The following is a 26,881-nucleotide window of genomic DNA, read 5'->3' on the forward strand; positions in this document are numbered from 1 at the left end:
TCATCTCTGTATTCAATAACACCCCAGAAACATGTGTGTAACATTTTTTAAGATTTGGAAGGGAAACCAAACCAAAGCAACCCAAGTCCCGACTTTCACGGCGTGGTTTTGGAAATGTTGGCCTGCGCAGTACAAGAGCCAAACAAGAAACAGAACAAAAAAAATGAGGGAAGAGAAAGGAATAAAAAGGCAGTGCTGAGATGCTGCTGACGTGAGGGAGAGAAAGAGAGCGAGAGAGATAGGAATGCCCCGTTAATAAAAAGCTGACGTCAAGCTAGACAGATTGCAGTAAGAGAAACACAGGAAGAGGGGAAGAGGGTACCTTTATTAAATATCTTCCATTGTAGCAGAACCGGTTTGTTGTGCTGTATAAAGCTAAACGGAGATGATTGATACCAGTTCTGCTAAATCTAAACAATGTGAACATTGTGAATCCTACATAAAATCAGTTAACTGTAGAATACCTTTCACAATCTCATTTGCACTGAGTAGGGGTTCTTGGAAAGAAGACTGGTTAAAAAGGTTACGTTTAAGGTTTGCTTTCTTGTTCCTATTGATACTTATAAAATCTCACTTTCAAACTGAAATTATTAACTACCTTCTAACCTGTGCACCTTGGGTTCCCATGGCACACTAAATAAAACACATTTGTTAAATCTGCTATTTTCAATAATACAATCAGATGTAGATAAACCATAAATATAATGTCATTATTCAATCATATTAGTGCGCGACTACTTTGCAGGACTTTGATTTATTGTGAAAAGCTAACCGGAAATCAGCGTTGCCTTCACTTCCGCTTTACACCTTCGGCTCAGAGTAGAAAACTGAGAGTCGCCGGAGAACGCAGAAGAGGGGAGATAGGTGCAATAAAAGGCGGTGAAATGGTGTAAAAGCTGTGCGAGAAATAACCCGAGCGAGGGGACCGACGAGGTGGGCCGCCGCCGGAGGATTATTCATCTTCTCCGCGTGTCGTTAAAGTTAGCGGAGAAACTCTCGCGTTTTTGATGCTGTCCCCACGGAGGTCTGAGCCAATAACGGACTTACTGGTCGGCTGAACCATGCAGACGCTGCTGCTCCTGAGTTTGGCGTTGAGTTTTCAAACTGGTGAGTCTGAACCCCCCCCCCCCCCCCCCCCCCCCCCACACACACACACACACACACACACATTTTTAATAAATTCTACACTATTTTAAATGTGCGCCCGGAGAGAGACGCAACCCGCTCGGCGCGCCGTCAGACGCGTGTGCGCGTTGGGCACCGACGTAGAACATGATTTCCCAGCGTTTCTCCTGCGAGCCGCAGTAATGGATCACCTTAGGCGTGCGCGCGCGTGCGCCGGAGCGAGATGACCTTTTTCTAACCACTGTCGTCCCCTTTCTTCTTCTCCTTTTCCACCTTCTTCTTGCTTTTGACACCCCCACCCTTTCCACTCGGCGGGTGCCGTTATTCACGCGGTGAGCCGCTGAGGACGTGACGGGAATAACAGTGATTGACCGGCGCTGCTCTACATGCACCTCCACACTGTCACGGCCCCTGTTGTAGGGAAGGAAAGCTTTTATGCCCCCCCACGCGCGGCTGCCTCACCTGGGTGCGTGGCGAAAAAGCCCATCTCCACCCTCCCTACAGCACTATGATGTATACGCAGCAGCAGCATCCCTTGCCTCCATCCATTCCCCCTCCACCCCCTCCGTACCTGTGGGGCCTCAGGTAGGCTATTGGCTTAGCTGTGGCTAAGTTTCTGAATGATGAGGAGGGGGGGTTGAGCAGACGTGGTCATTTCCTTAATCTACCTGTTTGATCGAGGCATAAATCTCTGTATCCACCCCCCCTCCCGCTCCCATTGTCTACGTCTCTGACCGCGATGCCGCCGTCCTGGCCAGTCCGCCACTTCATCATAGGTGGGTGGGGAGGGGGTGTTCAGACGAGGGAAGGTATGGAGAGGGATGATGTCACCGCATCTCGCAAGGCTTTGTACGGGCTCAGCCTGCTCGCCTCAGCATCCACCCATGGCCATGCTGAAGGTTTCAAGGAGCAGCTTTGATTTTCATTGACAAACCGGGCACACTTTGAAGTAAGACATGACGACATCGGCCAAACAAAGAAATGCATATTCTTCACACACGCAAACACGCACCCCCTCCAAGCCAGACCCCATGTTACTACCACATGCTCTTTGTGCCGTTTATCCTTTTACAAACCGTTCAGTCTTAATGACTATTTCAGAGACACATCTCCTTATAGATGCTGACACACAGACACACACACATACACACACACACACACACACACACAAGATTTACATGTGTGAAGCCATGTGTCCTATTGCATTGTTACGACTGTGTAATCCATTATTACTCCATGTTGGACTCCCCGACACAAAGATATTTTGCTCTCAACGGCTTTCCCAAAGATTAGCAGGCTGTGTACGGGATTTTATTCGGCAAGATTTAAAATGATGTAATAAATCTATGGTCGTCAGAGTGTTGTCACTGTGTTTTTTTTTTGTTTTTTTTTTTTCGTATTTGGATTTGAAAACACAAAAGCAGTAATCCAGAGACAAGAAAAAAGATAATTCAAATGTTCTGTTTGGAGGCATTTTTCTTGAGAGCGCTAGCCCTTATCTCTTCATTAGACATGTAAAACCTTGTTTCATGGCCTGTAATTTGCACACATGTAATTGCCTGCTAGTGCTAATGATTGTACGGTTATTAGTCAAACAGCCCATTGAAGCTTTGGTGGATGCGAATCCCTAAAATTTATTTGGGTGGATTCAATGATGCAATTTGCAATCAAGAATAACAACAATCTGGTTCTTGATTTCACCTCTTGGATTACTTGCTAATAAGTTCCAGCTACATTGTCAACACGTATCTTTAAAATTTTTAACAGACGCCCGAGGTTGGATTTGCACTGTTCCCTGAATTCCCTGGCCTCAAGCGCTGAGTCGGATAAAGGCACCAGTGCAGGTGTACCATTTGTCAGACTCTTGTCCTTCGTGTGCGTGCTGAGGCGATGAGCTACGCTGCCGTCGCTGCCTGTACTGTACACTTTGGCTCTGAATCACACGGCTGAGCAGTGAATCATGAGACCTCAGACGGATTCCTGTGAAAATATTCAGATACTTGGAAGAGTCTGATGTATTCAGGGGGCGTATACTCTCAGAAAATGAAGGGTTCCCGAAGGGTTGTGTGATTAGTAAAGTTGCGATTTCTGTGAAACACATCTCTGTCTTCTGCAAAAAAAAATCCCAAAGCACAAATATGGCACCTATTAATACATACAACCAAGTTTCATCCACTAGCATAAAAACAAACACATATATGAATGTCTGACTCGGCTCACTTAAAGCATTGGGAAGGGAAAAACATTGTCTTAACTATGTTTTTAATTTTTAATGCGTAAATTCCATCGTTTCCACTCTGGAATGAGCTACATGTCACAAGGATGTGAAATCTTTCCCTTTGCCGCACAGTAAATGATACTTTTTGGAAAATAAAAGGAATGAGCAGTTAGCCTGGACTAATCTCTCATCACCCTCCATCTCATTAAACTCCTGCCGATCCGGAGACATTCAGGCACTAATGTTGGTAACAAAAGGATGGCAACCCAGTAGGCTGTAATAAGCACTAAAACACTTCTGGAAGGATTTTTTCCCCCCTTCTCAGTTAATGGCTACGGGAGATTAAACACAAGAAAGAGTAGCAGATGAAGAAAAAAGTGACACCTATAGAATGAGTCTGGTCAGTTTCAACCTAGGGCTATACTGTCCTAATAGTTTAAATAATAAAAAAATAATAAAAATCATCCACTATCATGGAAGTGAATGAATCTTAGGCTGTTTAGACTATTTACATCAAAACCACAATTTTTTTCAGACATAGCTAGGTGGCTATTCAAACATTCACCGAGGTTGCTTACTTCAAGAATTAGGACATTAGCTTTAGTACAAAGTCAGCATGTTTACAAGTTGTCTCAAGTTCTTATATCGACAAAGGAACATCAACTCAATGGCACAACAATTTCGTAGTATTAGCATCCTCTCAATAATGGTAGAAAATTCAACGTGAGATCTTCAAACTACGTGTACGTATGACGCGTCAGCGTGACTTTCGCGAGACCTTGTATTGAAGCAAAATTTACATAAAGTTCCTCTTACTGAAGGAAACTAACCCCCCACTCTATGTTCGGTGAAAATCTAATGCCATCTGTGAAAAAAATGAGCAGAAGCAGTTTCTTTTACAAAGACATTTTGATTTATTTATTTAAAGTTAATATGTCAGGAAAGTAAAGCTACATGTTGAAGGAATTGTCCTTTAAGTCCAATGAGTCTCGTGGGCTACCACTTGTAGAACCATTTATAGCGTTGTGAAGCTTTCTAAAGACGATCTGCCTTGGTTCTATGACTAACAAATCCTTCTTTGGTGCTATATTGATCCTCACGCCTGAGTGACATCTGTAGCGAGACAGAACCCCTGCTTTTGATTTTGATTCTGGCGAGGGAGATATGCTTCCGGAGCATCCTACCATTAACATGCGAATCCAGGTCATGTATCCTTTTTAACAGGATCTGAATGAAGCATCTCTAATCGACGTCAGCCACTGAAAGCAATCAGTGAACCAGCTGTAAAGCTCAATCTGGGAATGGAGCCTGTAACGTGACAGTGTACATCTAGGCCCGTTGTTCCCCACTGGGTTCCATTCAGGAAACAAATTCTTGGCATTTCTGTCCCAACGGGTGTTTTGTCGACATGCGACATGTTGATTGCAGAGCTCAGTTGATGTGTTTGTTTAAAGGCATTCCTCTGGACACGAGTGTCCTGTAATGATTTTTGAAGTGGTGCTTTTGGGCAAATGAGGTGGCTTCATGCAGTCGCTTTTGCAACGTTCTGGTCTGAACCCGAGAAAGACCCCAGTTGGCTAATTCCTAATTCAAAGTTGCAGTCGGAGATAAACTCAATCCAAGAGTCCACACATGCTCTATTGCATAGAGAAAGCATACACATGCTTTCTTTGAGCGTCCTCAGCAGCTACACGAACGTTTCTCAAGCAAAGAAGGCCCCATAATCTGATTGTGTTTGACAGGCCAGGGGCATCCGAGTTATAAAAAGAAGAAGTTTAAAAAAACATCCCCTTAAAATGTTTCTTTATGCAGAGTCCCCCGAGCAAGAGTGGAACACTTTATCACATCTGACTGAAGCTTTTTGGCCTTGTTTTCCCAAACTGCACGGCCACATTTGCAGCAAGGAGGACCATTTTGGGGTGATGGAGAAGGGGGCAGGGTAAAAAAGTTGTTAGAGAGAGGGGGGGAGAGCAAAAGGGAGGGGTGGTCACATGGGCAGGTGGGTAGGCCTGATAGAGACTGATTTCTTTTTTTTCCTCTATTTTGTTTGTTTAAGAGGTGGTAGAGTGAAGGGGGAGACGGTATTATATGGCAGCAGGAGGAGCGCGTTCTTGACAAATGAAAAAAGGAAAGCGAGTTGGGAGCAAGGGACGAGGACGGAGGAGTGGTCTGGAGGCCAGTGGCGTAGAGACTGGGACTATTACTCTGGCCTGACTGATCCCTTAGTGGGTACAGGGAAACAGCTAGTTCAGACAGAATATAGTCGTGGAGGCTACATATACTCACATATCACATACCGAAAATGAGTTGTCAGTTTTCCCTTTACCCTTGAATTCGCATTGCTCTGCATTGCTTTTAAATCCACTTTCTGCTCATTCTTTTCCCCCTGTTCCTTAAGTTATTCTTTTTCTTCGGCTCCCCCCTTCAAACACCACCGCCACCACCAACACCGCCACCAGCAATACCACTACCATTACTCCTTCTCTTTCCATCTACCCCTTTCCCTCTTTCTTGCTCTCTCTTGCACTCTGTAATAAGTTCCAGATGTGGTTCTTGCATTCCTCTGGTCGGTGGAGAGCGAAAGAGACGAGGGGAGGGGAGTGGGGTGGTATGAGTTGGGAGGGGGGGCAGCCGTGGGGGAGGGGACAGGAGGAGAAGCACATGAATTAAAACAGGGAGCACATGATGAGGAAGAGGAGCCTGTGTACTGTAGCACACATACACCAACTTGCACTGGAAAACATGCACAGAGCACAGAAGCAGATGATGGGGGATGAATATATGGCGCGTGTGTGTGTGTGTGTGTGTGTGCACATTTCATAAAATGGGGGAGGGGGATACTGCTGCTGTAACCTCAAAACTTTTGGGACATTCTCCTCCTCCTCCTCCCCTTTGCCCCCTCCCTCCACAGGAATGTGGCCGATGCTGATGATGTCACTTCATTTCTCTGCTCTCCCAGTTTTCTGCTCCTCTACAGGGACAGGGCAGAGAGAGACGGAGAGATTCGACTTACTAAATCCATCTTCCCTTTACGACAATGGTGGCGGGGTCAGCCGTTCGAATAAATCTGTCGCGGCGGTGCTGTGCCATTCCCTCCCGTCTCGCAATTTTTACAGGCTGCAGGCGAGATTGTTGCTGAATACAAACAACGACTAGCAATAATCATCGATAACTTTGAAGCTCAGTTGTTAGAAATAGTTATAATGTCTCTGCTAAACCTAATCCTACATCCTTGGGGCTAAGCTTACCTCAACACTGGGTGACGTGATGCTGATGGTTGCTGATAGGAGCCTGTTAAATCTGTACAACAGGGGTTGAGGTCAGGACTCGGCAGGCTAGTCAAATTCTGCTGCCACACACCTCTTTTTCACACTGCTCTTGAAAGACAAGCAGCTCCGCTGTATATCCCTAATACCATCAAAGTGCTTTTAAATTTAAAAGTCTACCATCCTTAGCCCAGATTTATGATCCCCCTTCCTCCTTTTTTCCTTTCTAGTCATTTATTGTCTATCCATGAAAAAGTCCCCTTTTCTAAGCGATGGCACGTTCCGGCAGTGACATTGGCAAGGGTCTCTGTCTGAGGATTGCTTCACTGTATGAGGTCAAGGCCTGCGGTATTTATTGGACGGATTGTGACAGATGACATTGCAAGAACTGCAGTACATACCAATAAAATTAGATTACACTGGATTGAATTAAAGCAGACCTTGAAGGAGGTGATTTATTGATGGGATGCTGCTTGTAGGATAGTCCCACTGTATTCCATTATAACGCCGGACTGTAACGTAAGGCGAATCGGTTGATTGCGTTAGAACTGTGACACTGATGTTTACTCGCTGATCACATGGCATTTTGAGGCAGAGTGGTTTTAGGAATGGGTGACTGCTCGAAATCAATATGGAGCCATCGCCACAAACTATTGATTCATCATGATATTGATTATACCAACTAAATCTACGAGCTATGCAGCACATGATTTGCAGAGCAGCGACCTGATGTGTATGCATACCTCGATCATGCTTATAGGCTCATCGAGAGTATTGGCTATTGTTAGTTGTGGTCACCCTTGGTTACAGCAGAGTGTTCTTTGTCAGCCATGCGGCACGTTGGCTACACAAAAGGCTTGTGGATTACCAGCGACTGGCCTGGCTTTCTAGCACTTTGAGCATATTCGTGTGCCCGTGATGTGTCAGATGCTTCATCCACGAATTATCATATTACCCACCGCTGATCCTGAGGTTGCCATGGCCACTGTGTCTGTCATTGTGTCAGTGGTCCTTGCTGACTGTAGCTATGGTAACAATGTCTGCAACAGTGGTTTGGTACAAATAAAGCCCTCGCAGATGAGAGACTCGCGTAAGAGAGGAGCCCCGGGGAATGGAAGGGTCGAACATGGACACTGTCGTTGCAAACCCTCGCTTTTATTTAAATTAGTGCGCAGATTATTTACATAAGCATGCAGTCTCGTGTTTGTGGTTGAATCTGAATGAACAGACAAAACACAGAAGTGTGTTTCCATTTTGATAGAGAGGGCAAGATGGAACAGGAGTGAAGTCTGATAGAGGGAAAGAAGAGCACCAGATAGTGCTTGCGGATGTAAAGGTAGAGCCAGAGAATGGTAGAACGTGGTAGGTTGGGGAAAAGAGGAGGGGCCACCATATCTGAGTGGATGCCTGACAGAATAAAGAAAATGAATAGGGACTGAGAGGGGGGTAAAACCACAAAAGAGATGAAGAAAGTGAAAGGGCGCTGGCTGCTTGTAAGTGGGAGGATGGCAAGGTAAGATGACAGAGGAAGGGATAGAACAGGCAGACAATGCAGCAAACAAAGAATAGGGCTCTTTCCCTCTTCGGCCTGATCTCCCCCTTCTCCGTCATCTCCACCTCGTAGCGTCACCTTTGTGCTTGAATGACATAGTGTCACCAGGCTCAGTAGGTTGCCTCCTTTTCACTCCCCCTCTATGTGCCTCCCTTTTTCTTATAGTGCCGTCACCATGGTTACAGGTTATTATGGCCGTGCCTACCAGGCGGCCATGTTGTTGAGAGGAGCCAGGCACAGGTGGTCAAGTTCCCACAGCCAGGGAAATAGAGGGGGAAAACTGCAAATTTATTTATCACATACACTTTACATACAGCATGTGCATTATATAGTGCAAAAGGTGCATATACATTGATGTAAACACGAGGACGCCACATGCCTACTTAAGATTTGAATGTATTTCTAGTTGCATAGTGGAGTGACGTCTCCTAGGTAAATTTATTAACAGAGTGCTAGTAAGGTGAATCAGTGCTGCATGTCTCCTGTGGCTCCAACTTTGTCCTGAAACAATGATGTCATCCGTCTCCATCGCACTTCAGAGCCCCCCGTACGTGTGGACCTCGGCGCCTCTTTGTTCTCATATCTTGCATCTCGTTTTCAGGCAGCCCCCTCCGACACGCGGACCTCACGCGGCGACGGTATGGAATTAGTCTGATAGAAAAATCAGTTTGGAGCTGATTGGTGGTAGACACAAAGAGAGAGAGGAAAAGAGGAAAATAACAGGAGACAATGCGGCCGCTGATTATTAATCAGATAGGTGGAGGGAGGATGAGGTCATTGCGATTTAAAAAAAAAAAAATCAGGAGGGAGGGCTTCATCAGACACACAGATGCACATACCCTCTCACCGATACGCTTGTACAGAAAACTTTTTTGGCCGGTGACTTTACACGTCAGCTGTTGCTATGGTGACGCACATCCATGATCCAGTCTAGGTATGGGATTGGTTGGAGAGGAGAAAGGGAGAGAAAGGCGAGAGGGGAGTTTTTTGTGTATACAGGAGGAGGCCCAGACACAAAGGTAATTAGACTGATGCATAACAACTGATGCAAAATGAATTTTTTTGCAATAATGTCTAATTGTGATTGTCAACAGTGACATCCTCAAAGTCTTTTGTGCGCCATCACTTAACAGCCTCACCTCCTCTCCCATACAGAGCGTATAAGCCAGCGTGTGTTTAAAGCAAGCTTTGACTTTCACCTCCTCACAGCAGGGCGAGTTGCAAATTGAGAAATGCGGCACATATAAGTGGAACTAAAAATAGCTCCAGTTGTCTTTGTGAGCATATACACATTCGCTAATTTTCAGGAACAAATTGAGCTTCATTACCGCGATATTAAAACACCACGGCACAATGCCAAAGGTGCTCTCGGCGAAATCGCTATGGTGGTTCACACTATGGTGGTGTGGTGAGTCACCGAGCAAAGCTGTGCGCGTAGCCGCCTTTGGCTTTGTGTCTGCCTTGACAAGCCAAGCTTGGTGTCACTTTGTCTGCTGAAGCTGTTGTCCTAGGCTGCAGATTACCCGTAATCCCCATCGAAACTTTGACTACAACCGAACTTATTTCATGCCTAAATTCAACCCCCCCAAACCGGTCCATCTGGAGATGCTCTCCTGGCTTGTCAGCTGACTCCAAGCTGGGGTGTAATTCATGTTCTACAGACCAGCTCGATGTGTCAATTATATGTTTGGGGTTTGGGGTGGTTGTGTTTGTGTGTGGTGAAAGGAAATGGTTAGCCTATGTGGCAAAGCCTAGCCCATCTGTATTGCGCATTTTGTGTATGTGTGTGTGTGTCGGTGTGCATGTGGTCATGGTCAGAGCTCTTTGTGTGGACATGGTGCTTGGAGTCTCCCGGTGGTGTCTTGGGGACCAGTAACACAAGGAAATCAGGACACACTCTAAATTTGTCACTGCAGCATAACCCACATAAAGAAAGAATACAAGCTAGTTCGCCTCTGCCTTGACTGCTCTCTGCACTTAACTCCCCTTCTTTGAACACGCTGATGCACACCCACGAGCAAATACACTCATGTTGACAAGTGTTAACTGGGTAATATGGAAATCAGAAGGCGACGAACACATGTTTAAATGAGTCAGCCTTTGCATGGTTTTCTCTGCGGGTTCTGTAGCCTTTACTTGCAGAGGGGGATTCAGTTTGGACTGTGTTTGCAGTTTTATGGAGGGAGTTAGGGGAATACCTCCAGCAAACATTAGTTGGTGGATAGGATTTGCTCACCCTCAGGCAACTGTCAAGGTGGAGGGGGTTAATCAAAACACACCTTGGCTCTCATCACATTGAAGTGTGTCGGAGAAAAAAAAAACTAAAACATGTTGTGTTCTTCAAGACTGCATTCATCCGCATTGAACATTCCAGTAACTATTAGCCCTAGACATACGTATCACATGAGTTTTATTAAAACAGGATGCTCACAGGAAATGAAAGCAAGCAGTTTTGAATTTCCGTTTGTCCAATTATGGCCAGTTAGTCCAAAATGTTTTGTTGCATAAATTTAACCTGTGGTTGCTGCAGTAACGTTACAGCAAAGCCCTTTTACACTGACCAAAAACCCAGTTCAACCTGGGTACATTAGGCATTTGAGAACGTGTAAAGAGGTTCAAAAATGGTCAAAAGGGCATGGTCCAATCGGTTTCTATCCACCCGCCAATTTCCTCAGGTCATCAAATGGCACCAGAAGTTGAGGACCAAAGCGGCTGAACACTATTTCAGGTTGATTCAGTATGTCTCACTAATTGTTTTTAAAAATTGGCATTGAAATTTTCCCCTCTTAAGACGTAGAATTGGCAAGGTTTCCAGGCGGGAGGGCTTCTCATAACCCACCATTTAGCTTGCTGTTGTTGTTTTGCTTAACTGTCTCCAGGGTGCTTCTTATGAGATCGCTTTTGTCATGACGTCAAATTCAACGCACCCTACCGTCTGCTGAAGAAAACCCCCGGGCCTGCTCTCAATGTGAATTTTGCCAAGTGCCGATTTTAAACAGTTGTACAGTTGTAAAAAAAGAATTTTGATGGGTATTAATTTATGTTCTGTAGCAGCCCTTCAGATTCTCCTGTCAATATTAAAGAAACAAAGGCAGCTCAAATAGCATCTAAATTTTGACTCACGACATTCATTTCCATATGGTTTTACTTCCCGGCACACATCTGTGAGAGGCATTCCACCCATCTTCATCTAAATTTGTCAGTGAAAACTCTTAGATAAACCTGCTTCACACTCCTTGTAAACTTTTAATGACATTAAAACAAAGTCAGCAGTCAGCCAGGGAGAATAATGAAGCATTAAAACAGCCACATAATTCACTCACTTTGAAGGGGAATTAGAACGGAGCTCCAGTGATAAGCAGACTGAATATTAATTACAGTTAGGTTGCTGGAAAATGTTTCAAAAATTTGCTCAGATTTTCTTTTTTGCCTAAGGGTTAATAACAGCTATGTATACATGAGCAAAACGAGTATATCATAGCTTATGTGGAAGAAACAACCCTTCATAATCAGCATTTTATGGAAAGAACACATTGTAAGAGTAGTGACCACTAAAAAATCCTGTGCTTTCCCCTTTAGGCTTTGAAAATATGTCGTCTGCATTCTTGCGATGTCATTTGGTAATGTTAAAGGCTTTGTGACAGATACAAGATGACTTTCACTTCCAAACTATTCATACTCAGAGGTCGTTGCTGCTCTGGTTATCCTGATTTATTAATTCAGTTCATATTGGTGTTCCTCAGGGAGCAAATTAAGGACCCCTGTTTTTTTTTTGGTTTAGTTTTTTTAGGTTTTTTTTTGGTTAAGTGCAGAATTATTCTAGGAGTGTTTGCAGCACAGCTCGATCTGCATCTCGTACCTTTTCACCGTGCACCCTTGCACATCATCTTTATCTTCAGAATGTTAATGTACCGCACTGTCAGAAACCATTGTTGTGATCAGTAAAGAAATTTCCTTGCATGGCTGCCCGCTTTTGTGTTATCAGGCATTGTACCTCTGCAAATCTGATGTGATTGGGGAAGAGTGCCTGGCCGGGTGAGGGAGAAAGAGAGTTAGGGACCGAGGGTCAAAGCAGGGCAGGCGTGAGGTGAGGCGCAAAGGCATATGGCAGTTGTTGAAAAAGCGAGAGATGTGAACCTTAACCAAAAGGAAAAAAATTGCCCAAGGGTTTGGAGGGCGAAGTGTGAGGGAACGAGACAGGGACTTTAACGGGAAGGTTGAAAAAGTGATAAAAAAGAGGAGGGGACAAGTGAGAAGGAGAGATGTAAATAGGATGAGGTGAAAAAAGGGAGTGAGAGAAGAGAGGGATGTTTGAATAGGGGGAATGAGAAGGAGAGAGCGCTGGAGGGCTGATATTTAATGTGATAAATGAGTTGTGACAGTCCGCCTCTAACCCCTTTCCAACCAGCGAGGAGGAGGCACACAGAAATAGAAAGCATTATGGGTAAAAGGACATACACAGCATTATCTATGTGTATAGAAAGACGGGGGCACGTGCGCGAGAGAGGGAGGCGAATCGACGCAGGCGAAAGGACGTTCATAGACAGCATTATGGATGTGAAGCGAAGGAGGTGGGTGGGGACACATACGGGGGGATGGATGACAGAGGTGGAGGAGTGGGTGGAGGTAGAGGGTGCGCAACACAACTGGGTTAATGATCTATGGTATGAGCTTCTTGGAAGTAAGTGGGGAGACAAATTAAAGCAGGAGACAGAATGGAAAGAATGGAGATTGGAAGAAAAACGCAAATCCTCCATTGTGCTGGTGTCGTGTCTTCAGGGGACGGCTAATTACAACTCGTCATTGTGCGGCATGAAGAATAGCAAGAGGGATTTTTTTGTTTTGTTTTGTTTTTTTCTCATATCAGTCAGTGGGCAGACTGGTGCAAGTCCGTCCATCTGTCCGTCGGTCTGTCTGTCAGTCTGTCTGTCTGTGTCTGCCGACTGCAGGCCCGAGCAGCGGTGGACAATGGCAGCCACTGTAGTTAGGGTTTGTGAGAAGAAGCCTGGGAGATGACTCATGGGGAGGAATGAAGAAAGCAAGGAAAAAGAGAGGAAGGGAAGGCCACAAAGTTTTGAAGAAATAAGAAGAAGTGTGTGTGTGTGTGTGTGTGTGTGGAGGGGGGGCTGTGGCTGAAGTTGCCTTGTTTGATCTCCCAGATTTCTCCCTGAGTCAGCATTAACCACTTTGTCTTCTTTCTTCATCTTCAGTCTTCTCCGACTCCCTGACACCTTTTTGCTTTCCGCGATGCTCCTCTTGCCTTAGCTGGTGGCCACGCGCCAACTTCTGATCAAAGATGGCTATCATTGACGTCCCCTTCGTCCCAAGGGTGGTGGGGTGGTTGTGGTGTGTGGGGGGGTGGCAGCCTTCCATCAATTGACCATGAAACCACATATAGGATAACATACTCTATCTTTGGTCGGAAGGATTTTACAGTAGATTAGCTTCAGTATATGCACAAGATACATATTTCTTTAACTTGTCCCTGTCTCTCTTTTTTTGGCCTCTTCAGTGTTGACAGCAAGGTTCTCTCAGGAGCCGGCAGACCAGTCGGTGGTGCGGGGCCAGAGGGTGATCCTGTCCTGCGTTGTCTTCAACTACACGGGCATCGTTCAGTGGACCAAAGATGGGTTGGCTCTGGGCATCGGAGAGGACCTCCAGGGTGAGACATGACATGGCCGCCTAGGGCCTAATTCTTGCGATTCAAACGAGAGCTCATTTTGAGTCTTTTCAATCGTAACTGGCAAAATTGTTATTCCACTTGCGTAGTAGAGATATTAGCAATTCCAACATACAAGTTAGAATAAGTACACTTGAGTGTTTATTGTTTTTGAATGGTTTAATTGGTCACTTGAGGCAAAGACACACTGGCTCTATGCATTCGGTACTAGTATTTAAGGCTCACTAATTAGTAGTGGGCTAGCTTTTCTGCAGTTATTTTTTGGCATGCAGTCTGAAAAAGGGTAATTATTGGATGTTTTTATCTGGAGAATAAAGGCTGAAAAGATGTGTAGAAAAGAAACATATGTACTCCTGTACATGACTTTTTCTGATGTTTGGTGCCTCTAACGAGACTGGCAGGAGAAGGAGCTAGCACGCAAAGCGAAGCAACCACTGTCAGATTTGGTCCGTATGAGTTCTGACTAAGCTAACATGAAATCAGATATCTTACAACCACGCTAGGGGCCCTATGAGTAGATGCTACACGGCCTAGAGCTAAATGCTAATGTCAGCTCTATTATTCACTGTCACGAATAACAATAAAGTTTTGACTGTGATCTACTGATACAGGATGCGCCTCCCGTTGTCCATAGTAAACCATGATGTTGTTTAGCTAGGGGAAGGCTAGTCAGCAAGAGTTCAAAGAAACAAAAGTCAAATTAGCATAATAACTGGAAGCTAAACTATACCAAAATGCTGTTGGGGTAATGATGAAGGATCCATTAGCTTGTCTGACAGGCCAACGTGGGAGTGAACGACAGTTGACATTCCAGCATATTAAGTTAAAGTTGCCCCAGTTTGATCTATAGGGCAAAATAATCTTTTCCCACGGAGCCAAATTTGAAAAATATAGCTTGACTGAGCTACTTTGAACGCATTTATGTCCTCTCATATCTTTTCAAATGGCTGAGCCGTTAACTGTGGTGACTAATATGTGGTATTTTGGGGGCTTTTGAATGTTAGCTCGGCCAAAATGTCTGGACTCGACTGCTAAATGCAGAAAAATGCGCACCTTTTGCACATATCTGAGCTGATGTTGTTGAAGAACTTGGCTAAGGAGGACAGTTTTACTGAGACTTTCATTAATCTAATTTATAGCCCTTACTCTCCAAACTAGTCCTTGCCACAGCGAGTTTGTCCCTGCATGAAATTCTGTTTGATTTCCTGCTTTTCCATCAATTTGAGATGCCTCTGAATTTGAAAGGAGAAAAAACAAAACAAAACGAGGGGACGACGCATGACATCACCGTGTTGCCGCATTGTCAGAATCGCACTGATTAGCCCAAAGAGGGAGGCCGCGGCCAGTACTGGTCAAATAAAGTGGGCATATTTTTAACTGATTGTCCCAGAAGGAAGACGGCATCATTCCCAAATGTCTTTCACATCCTTGTTTTTAAGGATGTTGCCCCCCCCCCACCGATTATTGGTCTGATTATTATTGTTATTTCCCTTTTTTTGGTACTGATCTTCTCAGTCTTCAACTCATTTGACAAGCTCCCCATTAATCTTTTTGTCCCTTCGGCCTCCTTTCTGTCCTCATCTGTCACTTCTCCACCCCCTCCCCCCTTTTTTAATCATATTGTTACTGTAATGGTCTGATGCTTCCAGCCAAAGCTTTTAAACAAAACCATGTGAAAGAACATTGGCCACCTCGTGCACATGTATCCTCGGTGGATGCATGCGTGTTTGTGTATGAGGCTCTGTCCCTCTGCAACCCCCCCCACCGCCGCCTTGCTCTCTGTGCTTGTTTTATATGCGCTCCCCCTCTCTGCATTTGACATGCAAATGAATGTATACACCGGCTGCACACACGTAGATGCATGCAGACGGGGACGTACAAGGTTGCACGGGCTCGCACAGCTCCGTTTTAGGTCTATACGCGGAAAGGGCAACAGGGAAATTCACAAGCAATCTATGTCTGGGCAGCGGGCACGATTTCCGCACTGTGGACCGGAGCCGTTTTGAGTCCGCTAAAACGTTGCTGTCATAATGCATTCATCTCCCCCCCCCCCCCCCCGCTGGTGAGGGAGAGCAGGGACGCCACCTGACGGCGAGAATGCACAGCAGGAACACAGCTGGGCTGTGTGTGTGTTTGTGTATGGTGGGGGAGGATGTTGGTGTGCGAAAAACGAGTTAAGTTCTGGCCGAGCATTTGGGTTTGTCTGCGTCTGCCTCGTCATTGGTCCTAACCGACGTCCAGCTCGGCAAAGACGACGTCAGATTTCTTTCAGGTTCCACATGAAACAGAACAAGTCTCGCACTGTTTTATGAGATGCATAGATGCTGATAACTGTGTTTAGGTGAAACTATTAGGTTTTCTGCTGCTTCCACATCAGTACTTCAAATCACTTGAGTTCCTTTAATACAGCTATTGCACATCTGCTAATGTTTTAATTATTTCAATCTTGTGTGTGTGTGTGTGTGTGTGTGTGTGCAGCTTGGCCCAGGTACCGAGTGTTGCGTGTGCAGGAGTTGGGCCAGTATAACTTGGAGATTCTGTCAGCAGAGCTGTCTGATGACTCCCTGTACGAGTGCCAGGCCCCCGATGCTGCCCTGAGGTCCAGGAGGGCCAAACTCACCGTCCTCAGTACGTCCGCTTCCCAGATCACACGACTGTGGAGGCTCGCCGCCTGTGACGCACCGCACCGCCCTCACGCTCCCCTTTTTTTCTTTCTCCTCTAGTCCCCCCGGATGACCCGGTGATTGATGGGGGTCCCGAGGTGCTGCTAAATGCGGGGGAGTCCTACAACCTGAGCTGCGTGTCTCGAGGGGCCAAACCGCCTTCTGTGATCGAGTGGCTTAAAGACGGTCTGCCTGTGGAAGGAGCTAACAGCATCACCGTGCGTCAGCAAAAGAACGCAGACTGAAGACTAAAAAGCTTTTAAAATGGCAGAACCATATTTGTATTTACGCTTTTTTCCCGGTCCACCATCAGGAGGTGCTCCCGGACAGAAAGAGGGTGACCACACGTAGCTTCCTGCCGATCCAGCCAGTTGACACTGACACGGGGAGGAACTACAGCTGCACGGCCACCAACCTCGCTGTCCCCACTGGCAAAAGCACGACTGTCACCCTTAATGTCCACCGTAAGGCCGTTTCATTTTGACTTTAGAAAATTAACTTACATACTCACCGTAGGAAAATCAGACCAAAAACGGAACTTTCTCCTATTTCTTCCCACGTATAAAACTCCCCAAAACAGCTTAAAGTGAAGGCTTAAGTGATGCATGGGAGCCATTTTAGATATGTCCTCCAGACTGCAGCATATATTAGAGGCAGAAGGCTGTTGTTAAGCGAGTCTCCTCTCTTTCAGATCCACCGATTGTGACCTTGTCCATCGAGCCTCGCTCTGTCCTGGAAGGGGACAGAGTCACCTTCACCTGCCAGGCTCATGCCAACCCTCCGATAATGGGTTACAGGTCTGCATGCTCTCATTTTAGCTGGAAAACAAATTAAAAGCACATCCTTTCATTTAATTTTCATCATACACAAAAAGCTTGTTTGCTAGTCTTGTTATGCAACATACAGAAATAGGGACATGGTGTCATCGTGAGCCATACGTGCGCAATGTGGGTAACATCCAGTATAAATAAATTATGAAGTTAAAAAAATAGAACATTGAAAAAAAAGAAACTAAAACTGTTCTGATGCTGTGTATGTACTGCCCTCTTGTGGCTCCTGGCCTGGGGTAATTGGGGCTGCAGGTCGGAGTCTGATAGGTCCTTGGGGGGTTGCTTATGTTCAATTTTGCAATCATTGCTAGCAAAAACCAACAACAAAAAAAGAATCAGTTACAAACATTTTCATATATATATATATATATATATAACGTTAGTATTTGATCCCCAGGTGGGCTAAGGGGGGCGTGGTGCTACAGGGGGCCAGGGAGAGCGTGTTCACCACCAAAGCTGACCACTCCTTTTTCACCGAGCCCGTCTCCTGTCTGGTTTTCAACGCGGTGGGGAAGACCAACGTCAGCATCCTGGTGGATGTTCACTGTGAGTCACATGCTGCTCATCTCTCTCCAGACCCACTTCCTTCTGCCAGCGGGCTGGAGTCACAGGGCTGAAATGCACCTTTGTCTCACCCCCCCTCTCTGTTTCTGCTGCTCCAGTCGGCCCAATTCTGTTGGTGGAGCCACAGCCGACAACGGTCGACGTCGACTCCGATGTCACCCTGAACTGTAAATGGGCTGGAAACCCTCCGCTCACACTGACATGGTTCAAAAAGGGTTCAAACATGGTAAGAGGCTCATCTTAAAAGCATTTTTTTCCCAACCTTCACACTTAGAGTCCAGCGTTTGTTTTTTTCCACCGGACAGCAGATTATCAGTCAAGGGCATGAGCGTGCCCATACACTGAAAGGTCATTTTTATCTTCTTGCTATGAGCTCATCTCAGATTTCTCTTGCATTTTTTCTGTTGTATGTTCCTCTCTGGATTCGATAGCATGACTTTAATGGGATTCAGCGGCTGTCAGCTATATTGCACCTCTGGAACCTCAACACTACTGCAGATGTAATAGAGATATGCTTGAGTTACATGTAGATATTGAGACTTTTCTCTCCTGTCAAGACATGCAGGAAAAGGCTAGCTTGTTTCTTCCGTAGGATCACCTACACACTCTATACATTGCCTGCATGGCAAAAGGAACAAAGGTCCAAAAAGCAAATCTACCTCAAATATTCGGTCAGGCCAAGATGTGCAGCTGCCCACATTGGTGGTGATGCCTACATCTGCATGTCATAGTCACCATTTTACAGGAATTCTTTTCCATCTGGTTATACAGTAAGACATAATCACATGGCTAATTTTCCCATGGAGGCAGTTGCTAGGCAACTGCTAAACCGTTGTGATACCTCATAATGCACGGGTTTTTATTGTTAACCAGTTAGGGTCAGAGTAATAGGACAGACAGTGTCAGATAATATCCAAACATCCTGCACGGTTAGGGTTAGGCTATTGAGCACGATCCTTAACTTCCTCTGTGTTTCTGTATATGTGGGCTATATTGGTGCCATTTTCTTTAACTCCCTAACAGGTTCTGAGTAACAGCAACCAGTTGTATCTGAAATCCGTCAGCCAAGCCGATGCCGGCCAGTACGTATGCAAAGCCATCGTCCCGCGGATCGGAGTCGGGGAAACCGAGGTCGCCCTTACCGTCAACGGTCAGGACCCCCCCACAAAAATCTGAATATCATTGCTTTGTGCTCCTTCTAGCTTCTGACATGTCAGGAATTGAGAAACAATACTTCTTACTCTTTTACAGGCCTGGTAAAAATGAAAGATCTCTCTTTGACACTCAGATCTCCCTTTGCAGGTCCTCCCATTATCTCCAGTGATCCAGTCCAGTATGCGGTGAGAGGGGAAAGAGGAGAAGTGAAATGCTACATAGCCAGCACACCTCCACCGGATAAGATTGTAAGTCACAATAAATAAAGAAAGAGTACTTTTGGCACCAAATCCATAATTGAACCATCCAAATTTTAGTCCAATGGTTCCTAAAAGCCCTATCTTGTCCCCTTTTGTATCACCTCGTTACTGTTACAAAATTTCCCTGTTCTCCAGTAAATGCTTTTAGGCACAGTCCCTTTTTCCCAGTGAGCTGTGACTCACCCTTAAACTCTCACAGAATTTTACCCCCCACTCCACCCAATCCCCTCGCATAAACAAACTTCGCCGGCGCCGCTTTTAGCTCCTGCGTCAGAAATCAGCCTGCTCGCTCCGTAGTAGCGTCTTCTGCTCCCCGGCTCATGTGACTGATCCGACCTGACTTGCAGCGCCCTTAATGCAAGCGGCGGAGGCCGGGGATGGAAGGAGATTTATAAAATATAAAGGACTGGAGAGGAACAGTTGTCCCAGTAAATGCCACAGACGTGAGATTATCTTTGCCTGGAATAAGTGGACAGATTATCAGAACATGTGGGGTTATGCATAATTAACTGGTTTTAGTACAGTACTTCCATGCTGAATAATACAGTTGCTTTTAGTGCCTTTAAAGCCAGAGAATGTGCAAGATTCTCACCAGCTGTGTATCCTCCCCCACCCCCCCCTGGTTTTCTGCTTCCACTCTTCCACTGCGCTCTGCAGAAATATACAAACTGTTGCTGCAGCAGCTCATGCAATATGTGTTTGCATGCATATGCACTATATCATAATAGTAGTTTGGGGGTCATCTATCCAGTCCTGTAATCCTACAGCCAGGTTTTCTATCCTCCCAGGTAGACCCCTGCTTTCACAGGTAGGACTGAAAACCTGGCTGGATTGATGACCACTGTTGTAGTTTAGGCTTAAATGTAAAATTTGCCTTGTATATTTTCAAGCCACATATGTGACCCAACACAATAACTTCTGTTTTTTTACCCTGTGGTGCATATTTCAGGTCTGGGCATGGACGGAGAACGTGCAAGAGAGGTACACAGTGGAGAAGAGCAAACCGTCCACCGAGGGCGGGGGTGTCCTCTCCACGCTCACCATCAACAATGTGATGGAGTCGGACTTCCTGTCCACGTACAACTGCACGGCCTGGAACTCCTTCGGCCCCGGCACCATGATCATCACACTGGAGGCGATGGGTACTTGGATTGGGTTTCAATTCTTGACTTTACTCACTGCTGTAAAAAAAAAAAGCATTAAAAAATCAGTGGAACTGAAAGCAACACTTACTCACGTCTCCCTCCAGATGAAGTCCCAGTGGGGATCATCGCGGCGGGGACCGTGGGCTCTACCATCATCTTATTCATCTTTCTCCTGGTCCTGGTTCTGATCTTCTATAGGCAGCGCAAAGGCAGTGAGTCATTGCGCCTCCTCCCTGCATGTTCTGTAGTGATTTCAATGTTTTATTTACAAGGATTCAACCTTAAATGCTCTGCATGCGGACCAAAGAAAACCAAAGCTTCCTCTCTGCCACATGGATAAACGCCCCCCTCTGGTTCAGGAAAACACTGCACCCAGCTGCAGCCTAAGCTTGCCCGTGTTTTGCTTCCAGGTCGACGTGGGGTCACTCTGGGTAAGCCTGACATCAAGGTGGAAACAATAAACAAGGAGACGCACAGTTTGGAGGAGGACTCCGGCAGCGTGTCCACGGCTTCGCGCATGGTCAAGGCCATGTACTCGGTGAGCAGCAGCGGGGTGTGTGTTCTTGGGCCGCACATTGTTTTCACAGCCTGTAGCTTTCGAAAAAGCCTCCGATTAACTCAGTAACCTCTCCCGATATGCCAGATTGCACCTTTTGACTTAAAACAAACTCTGCTTTCCCCCTGATATCACTCCTGTTAACCCCTTAAATCCCATTTTCTCTTTCTTTGTCATACTCTGTGGCCTCCTTCCCCCTTCTCCTGTTTTGGCACCCTTTTTTTTGGTTTTGTTGTTTGACGCTTTAGTTTCTCCCCTCTGTGTCCTTCTCTCCCTCCAATCAGCCCTTTAAAGATGAAATAGAGCTCAAGACTGACCTCCGCAGCGACACCCTGGACACCCGTCAGGAATATGACCTTAAGGTGAGCTTAAAAACAAACAACTTGTACACAAATATTGTCTGACTTAAAGGCAAAAAGCTTACAGATCAATGGGAAAGGTTAAAATGTCAGGAATTGGTTGAACGCATCGATTATAAGCAACCAATCGGTGGATAATTCCGAACACAGAGTAAGATGATTGCAGAGCAAGGTTTTGTGCTAATTATAGCTCAAAGACGGACAATGTGACCGTGACTCCAACTGAATAATGTGTGCACGCCATGTCCAAATAATAATCTAATTAAATTAATTGGAGTTTTTGAGATTTTAATGCATCTACAGAGGACTGATTCATTAGTACAGTGCATACACGTGCCTACCTATTTATATACAGCATGCTAATTTATGGCCTTAGTCGGGTTGAAGAAAAATCAAAACGTTTATTTTGAATTGTCTGCCTGAACCGTCCAGAGTAGAAGTTGGCAACCTTTTTCTCATGTAGAGCCAGGAAATGTTCCCGTTAATAAGTCATCATCAGCGACAAATCAAGCACTAAGCAGAATTAACGCACACTTTTGGTTATATATTTCCAAAAGAGCTGTAAGTCTATTGCCGTAATTTCTGGACTACAGAGCGCACCTGATTAAAAGCCGCATAATCTAATTTTAAAAAGAAAATCAATTTTGTACTTACACAAGCCTCACTGGATTTTAGGCCGCAGGTATCCCACGTAGTAATATGAAAAATTAGATCGAAAACATTCAGTACCGGTAGATGTTTTTATTACCGTAAGAGACGAGTCACTGATGAGTGACAGACAGGTAAGAAACAACAGCCTCTCTTTTCACTTGTATGTTCATACAGAGACCTTAAATCCAATTTTCATCACATCAGGATTTTTTAACTTTTCTTTTAATTTAATCCGCTTAGCAACATAAATATATTGTACCGGTAAATGCTTTTTTTTCTAACGGTGTCTGTAATGCAGCTACCTTGAAATATACGTTTGTATCAGCTACACACAAATTACGTTGTTTATGCTTTTTTACTCCAACAATGAACAATCTAAACCTCCCCGATGGCCCACCTCTAAAATCTTCTATTTTCATCGCGGTGGCGATTGCTTTTGCCTTCCGTCTGATTTGTACAGCGGAAACACCGCGGCCGCCTGCTCTCTGTGTGTTGACCCAGTCTTCCAGAAAGTTTTCAAGCTCGGGCCACCTGCGATGTTTACGTCTAAAAGCTTTTGTTGTCTTTTTGCTTTGGATCAGTTCTTTATGCTGGCGTCTCCACCCTCTCACCATTGATTACCGTAATGCCAAGATAACGCGCGCCAGCTCGATTTCCTTCTTCAACCGCCAGAGTGATCGCTTTTAACTTAAAAGCTGCATCATATGCTTTTCTTCTAGTATTTTCCATGCTGATGAGGGTTAGTAAAAATGACCGATTCACAATAGTTGTGATAGTGCACCACGAAAAAAAAACATAAATAAGCCGCACCGTAGAATAAGCCGCAGTGTTTAAAGTGTAGAAAAAAAGTAGCGGCTTATAGTCCGGAAATTACAGTATGTTGGGGAATTCATCGACTGGAAAGGAAACGGGTTGATAAAAAGCTTATAAAAGGAAACACTCCGTGTCAAACCTGTATGACATGATCAAAAATACGACACATCAGAACTAGATCCAGGCTTTCAGGTTCTCTACCAGTACAATATCTGTTTTATTTGGCATAGCTGCATTAATTGGAAGTTGTAATTAGCTGCAGATCACCCATCCACCCATCTTTTAGCCTTTGTTTGGGGGGATGGAGCCCATCTCAGCTGCCTTCGGGTGAAAAGTAGGGTACACCCCAGGCAAATCGCCAGCTCACCACAAGGAAACATAGAAAGACAAATAACCATTCACGCCTAAGGACAAAATTTAATTAGCCATTGTTATCTTGCTCCATTCTCAGTGTTTGCTGACCCCTGGTGTACAGGAGGCATAATGACACAATTCTAGTTATTGGCTGTTAAGCGCAATATATTATATATTTTAACAAGGCTTTCTTTCCATTATGTTCATATGGTTAATTAATTTTTTAGATGTCTCTGGCAACCCATTCAGCCGCGATCAATCATTTATGCGTAGAGACATTATGGGGTTGGACTGAGGTGATGAATGTATTTCATGCATAAAGCTGCCAAAGCGCTCTGCTGCCCTGCTGGCAAACACGCTACCCCCATATCCTGGATTACTTTGAAGAAAGACAAGAATCTACCCCCAGGAGGTGGTTAGGTCCTGCCGCCAGCAGCTGCAGCTAGCCAGTGTTGGCCTTGCCACCGCCCGGAGAGGCGAAAAAAGTCTAGTTTTGTGGTGGGGGCGGAGGGGGAACGAGGCGAAGTGAGAAATGATGAGATGGCAGGGGCATGTCAAGGGGAATCACAGTGAAATATTTGAAACGTGTTCTTGCTCTTTCACACTGGGGCACAGCCTGAACTCACCAGTTCATCAGTCATTGACCTCTCAGACACAGTTCCTAGTAAACATTTATTCAGTGATATTACCCCATTTTCCTTGCTTTCACTTCTTGATTTCAGTTGTTTCTCAAGACCAATGAAAAGTTCCCATTGTTTTGGATTCCGCCCAAACTCCAGCCTCATCAGGTTTCATTCCTGCTCTCAAAAGTGGCTGCGTCTGTTCACGAGTAGCTGAGTCACCAAAGAGTCCCCCCACAGTAAAATAATAGCAAGACAAACAGCTCAGGCTGACCTCTGCCCTCTTGTGCAAAACAGAATTCCTCTTTGGGAATGAAGTAAACTCCCTTTTTTTTCCCTACCGTTCAGCACTTTAGTACTTGAGTCAGCATCTCAGGGAAGCAATCAAAAGTCTTAGTTTAATAAAAACAGAGATTGGCAAAACCTTAACTTCATTATATCCTCTCTAATGTTTCTATATCAGGACCCCACCAACGGCTACTACAACGTGCGAGCCTCCACCCACGACGAGGGACGCCCTGCCTCCGGCTCCACCATGCATTACTCTGACTACCGCTCCCCTGCAGGAACACCAGGGGGCGCTGCATCTATCAGCAGCAGCACAGGCGGCTCTGGAGCCACAGCCAGCGGAGGAGCCCCCGTTCCACCAGGTCCCCTGACATCCCCCGGTCGGCCCCAGGCGTGCTACGACCCGCGGCCCCCCTCCAGACTCTCCCACATCAGCTATGCCCAGTTCAACACCTTCACCCGTGGTGGCCAGAGCCAGCAGCCCCCGGCAAACCCCGCACCCGTGGCCGCCGATTTCCCGGGCGACTGTAGCCTCATGGATTCCACTTCCCAGCTGGCCTACGACAACTACGGATACCCTTCGCATTACCAGACCTACCGCATGGGCTTTGCCCCGTCAAGCCTGGCACCCTTGGAAGCCGGCCCCTCTTACGAGATGTACGGGGTGGGATCTGGGGTGGGACCCGGGTTGGCGAGCCACGGGGTGGGCGTGGGTCCCGCGGCGCCCGCTCCTCCGAGATCAGAGACTGGACTGGGGAAATACGGCAGCTCCACCCGCTTCTCCTACACCTCTCAGCACTCTGACTACTCCCACAGCCGACACACGCAGAGGATGCAGACTCATGTGTGAGACAGAGATAAACACCTCATGGTCTTAACACAATGCAGGATGCAGCTTATAAATAGCGTCACATCTTAACACACACACGCACACACACATATAGATTTAAACACACTTACACACACAAATACAGTCAGAAGGTCATACCCATGAGAAGGGGAGGGTATGAGAAACCACTGAGGCACGGGAAGAGCAAGCAAGCGGGACAGTGCGTTTTAGTGAGACAGGGACGGGAAATTCCAGACAATCTTGAATTCCCCAACTCCCGATGTTTGCATATCTGAAGCTCCGCAAAGCGGACGGCGCAAGTCACAATCAAGCTCGGGTGAGAGAGCAAGAAGCGTAGAGACGAGTGGAGGGACCGAGGATCCTTTTGGGAGACCTATAGCTTTTTACTGGTATATACTGACTCTGTAAATGATGAAAGGGAGAGTCGTCTTAAGGCAAAAATAAACGACGGATTGGCAAGTATGGTACAGATGGATTAACAAAACCTCAACTGGTGGGAGTCATTTCTGGCCGCCATTTTCAACTTTTAGTTCCTTCATCATTGAATGAGTCTTATTCAGTGATCATCGAGCACATTTTATATATAGTATTTCATAATGTCTTTGTGTACATTGATACATGCCAACATGCCTGTTGTTTTTTTTTAGGGGGGGTCATCTTTTTTTTGCACTGCATCTACAGTATTCATGCTTAGACGTCTCTTATCTATAACTGTATAATGTTTTCTTTTGTTTGCACACCAGATTCTAGCTTTGTATTCTATTTTTTAACGTTACAAAGTTATTTTTGTCAATGTTAAACATATATTGTGTATGTATGGACCAAAATGTTCAACCTGTGCGCACATAACTTGGGAGCTTGCCTGCCTGGGGAGTCGGGAGTGAAGACTTGTGCCAACAGTCCTGAAATCGGGAAGAATTTCACCTCAGAAGGGTATGTCAGTGTGTAAAAAAGACAAATAACAAAACCTAGTGCCAAGTGTTCATGTTGTTCCTCACCTTAGATCTAGACGCAGTAGAAGCTCCTTCTATCGGTGACCTTTGCTTTACCAACCAGGTTGGGAGACCTTTTTTCGTCAGGCTGGAGCCTCCTCCCACCTCTGAGCTTTTAGAATTACGAGCTTGGTGCAGACAGAGAGAGAGAGAAAAAACCACACAGATGTTGGGTTTAGAACTGAGTGGCCTTATAGGGTAACATGTCGTACATTTCCATTCTGAATCATTCCTCATCGCCTGTTTGCCAAAACGGCCAGCGGAGAATGTGCAAGGAGAGTTTCAAGGAAGGCTTGTCCACGATATTGACATTTAGTCGCGTATGGATGCGAGTGTGTGAGAGAGTTCAAGAGGAACTGCGTGGGTGTTTACGCGCGTCGATTTGTACAGCGTGTTTGTAAAGTTTTGTGAATGGGTATGGAAAGCGTACTATAAAACATGCAGTGCCAGACTCTGATGCGCGTACGGCCATTATATGCATAAAGAGGTGTGTATTAAGTGTGTGTGAGGGGGTAGGACGGTACATACAGTGCGACTGTGTGCATGTCTGTGCCCCAACGTGCGCGTGTGTGTTTCCGCATCTGTCCATAACATTTCTCACACAATCCTGTTACAGTACTTTTATACCTCTGGTAGGACTGTATCCTGTATTATTGTGTCTTTGAATTTAGGAAAAAAAAAACAATGTTTATCTTATTGTACTGTTCTTCGTAGCAGAGAAAACTGTTCAAAAAGGTGTACAACAAACATTATCAAGCTCTCATTTTTTAATTTCATTATCTTCAGTATTTTTTAAAAATGGTATGTAATTATTTTTCCACAGTATTACATAAATAAAGCACTGTTTTTTATAAAATCCAGCATGTGTTATTGTTTTTGAATGGGGGAGCGATGGAGCTTGACGGAAAATGCGTATTTGTCTGGAAAGGCATTTTACAGT

General features: G+C 45.5%; 1 protein-coding gene across 2 annotated transcripts; it reads left to right on the plus strand.

The window, feature by feature from the left end:
• The first annotated feature begins 808 nt into the window (after positions 1–808).
• Positions 809–26,801, plus strand: kirrel1a (kirre like nephrin family adhesion molecule 1a). 2 transcript variants are annotated; one of them, XM_057027658.1, is made up of 15 exons: positions 809–1,107; positions 13,674–13,823; positions 16,320–16,469; positions 16,565–16,722; positions 16,818–16,968; positions 17,196–17,301; positions 17,732–17,880; positions 17,997–18,124; positions 18,922–19,048; positions 19,201–19,301; positions 20,263–20,455; positions 20,563–20,670; positions 20,869–20,996; positions 21,263–21,376; positions 24,275–26,801. In XM_057027658.1, the coding sequence occupies exons 1-15, from the start codon at positions 1,062–1,064 to the stop codon at positions 24,947–24,949; spliced, it is 2,484 nt and encodes an 827-aa protein (XP_056883638.1). In that variant the 5' UTR covers positions 809–1,061; the 3' UTR covers positions 24,950–26,801. The 2 variants fall into 2 exon arrangements, with proteins under 2 accessions (XP_056883638.1, XP_056883639.1); XM_057027659.1 differs by having other exon boundaries at positions 810–1,107; positions 21,299–21,376.
• Positions 26,802–26,881: the final 80 nt, after the last annotated feature.

Source organism: Takifugu flavidus, chromosome 3 (assembly GCF_003711565.1).
Source record: "Takifugu flavidus isolate HTHZ2018 chromosome 3, ASM371156v2, whole genome shotgun sequence".
NCBI classification, from domain to species: Eukaryota; Metazoa; Chordata; class Actinopteri; order Tetraodontiformes; family Tetraodontidae; genus Takifugu; species Takifugu flavidus.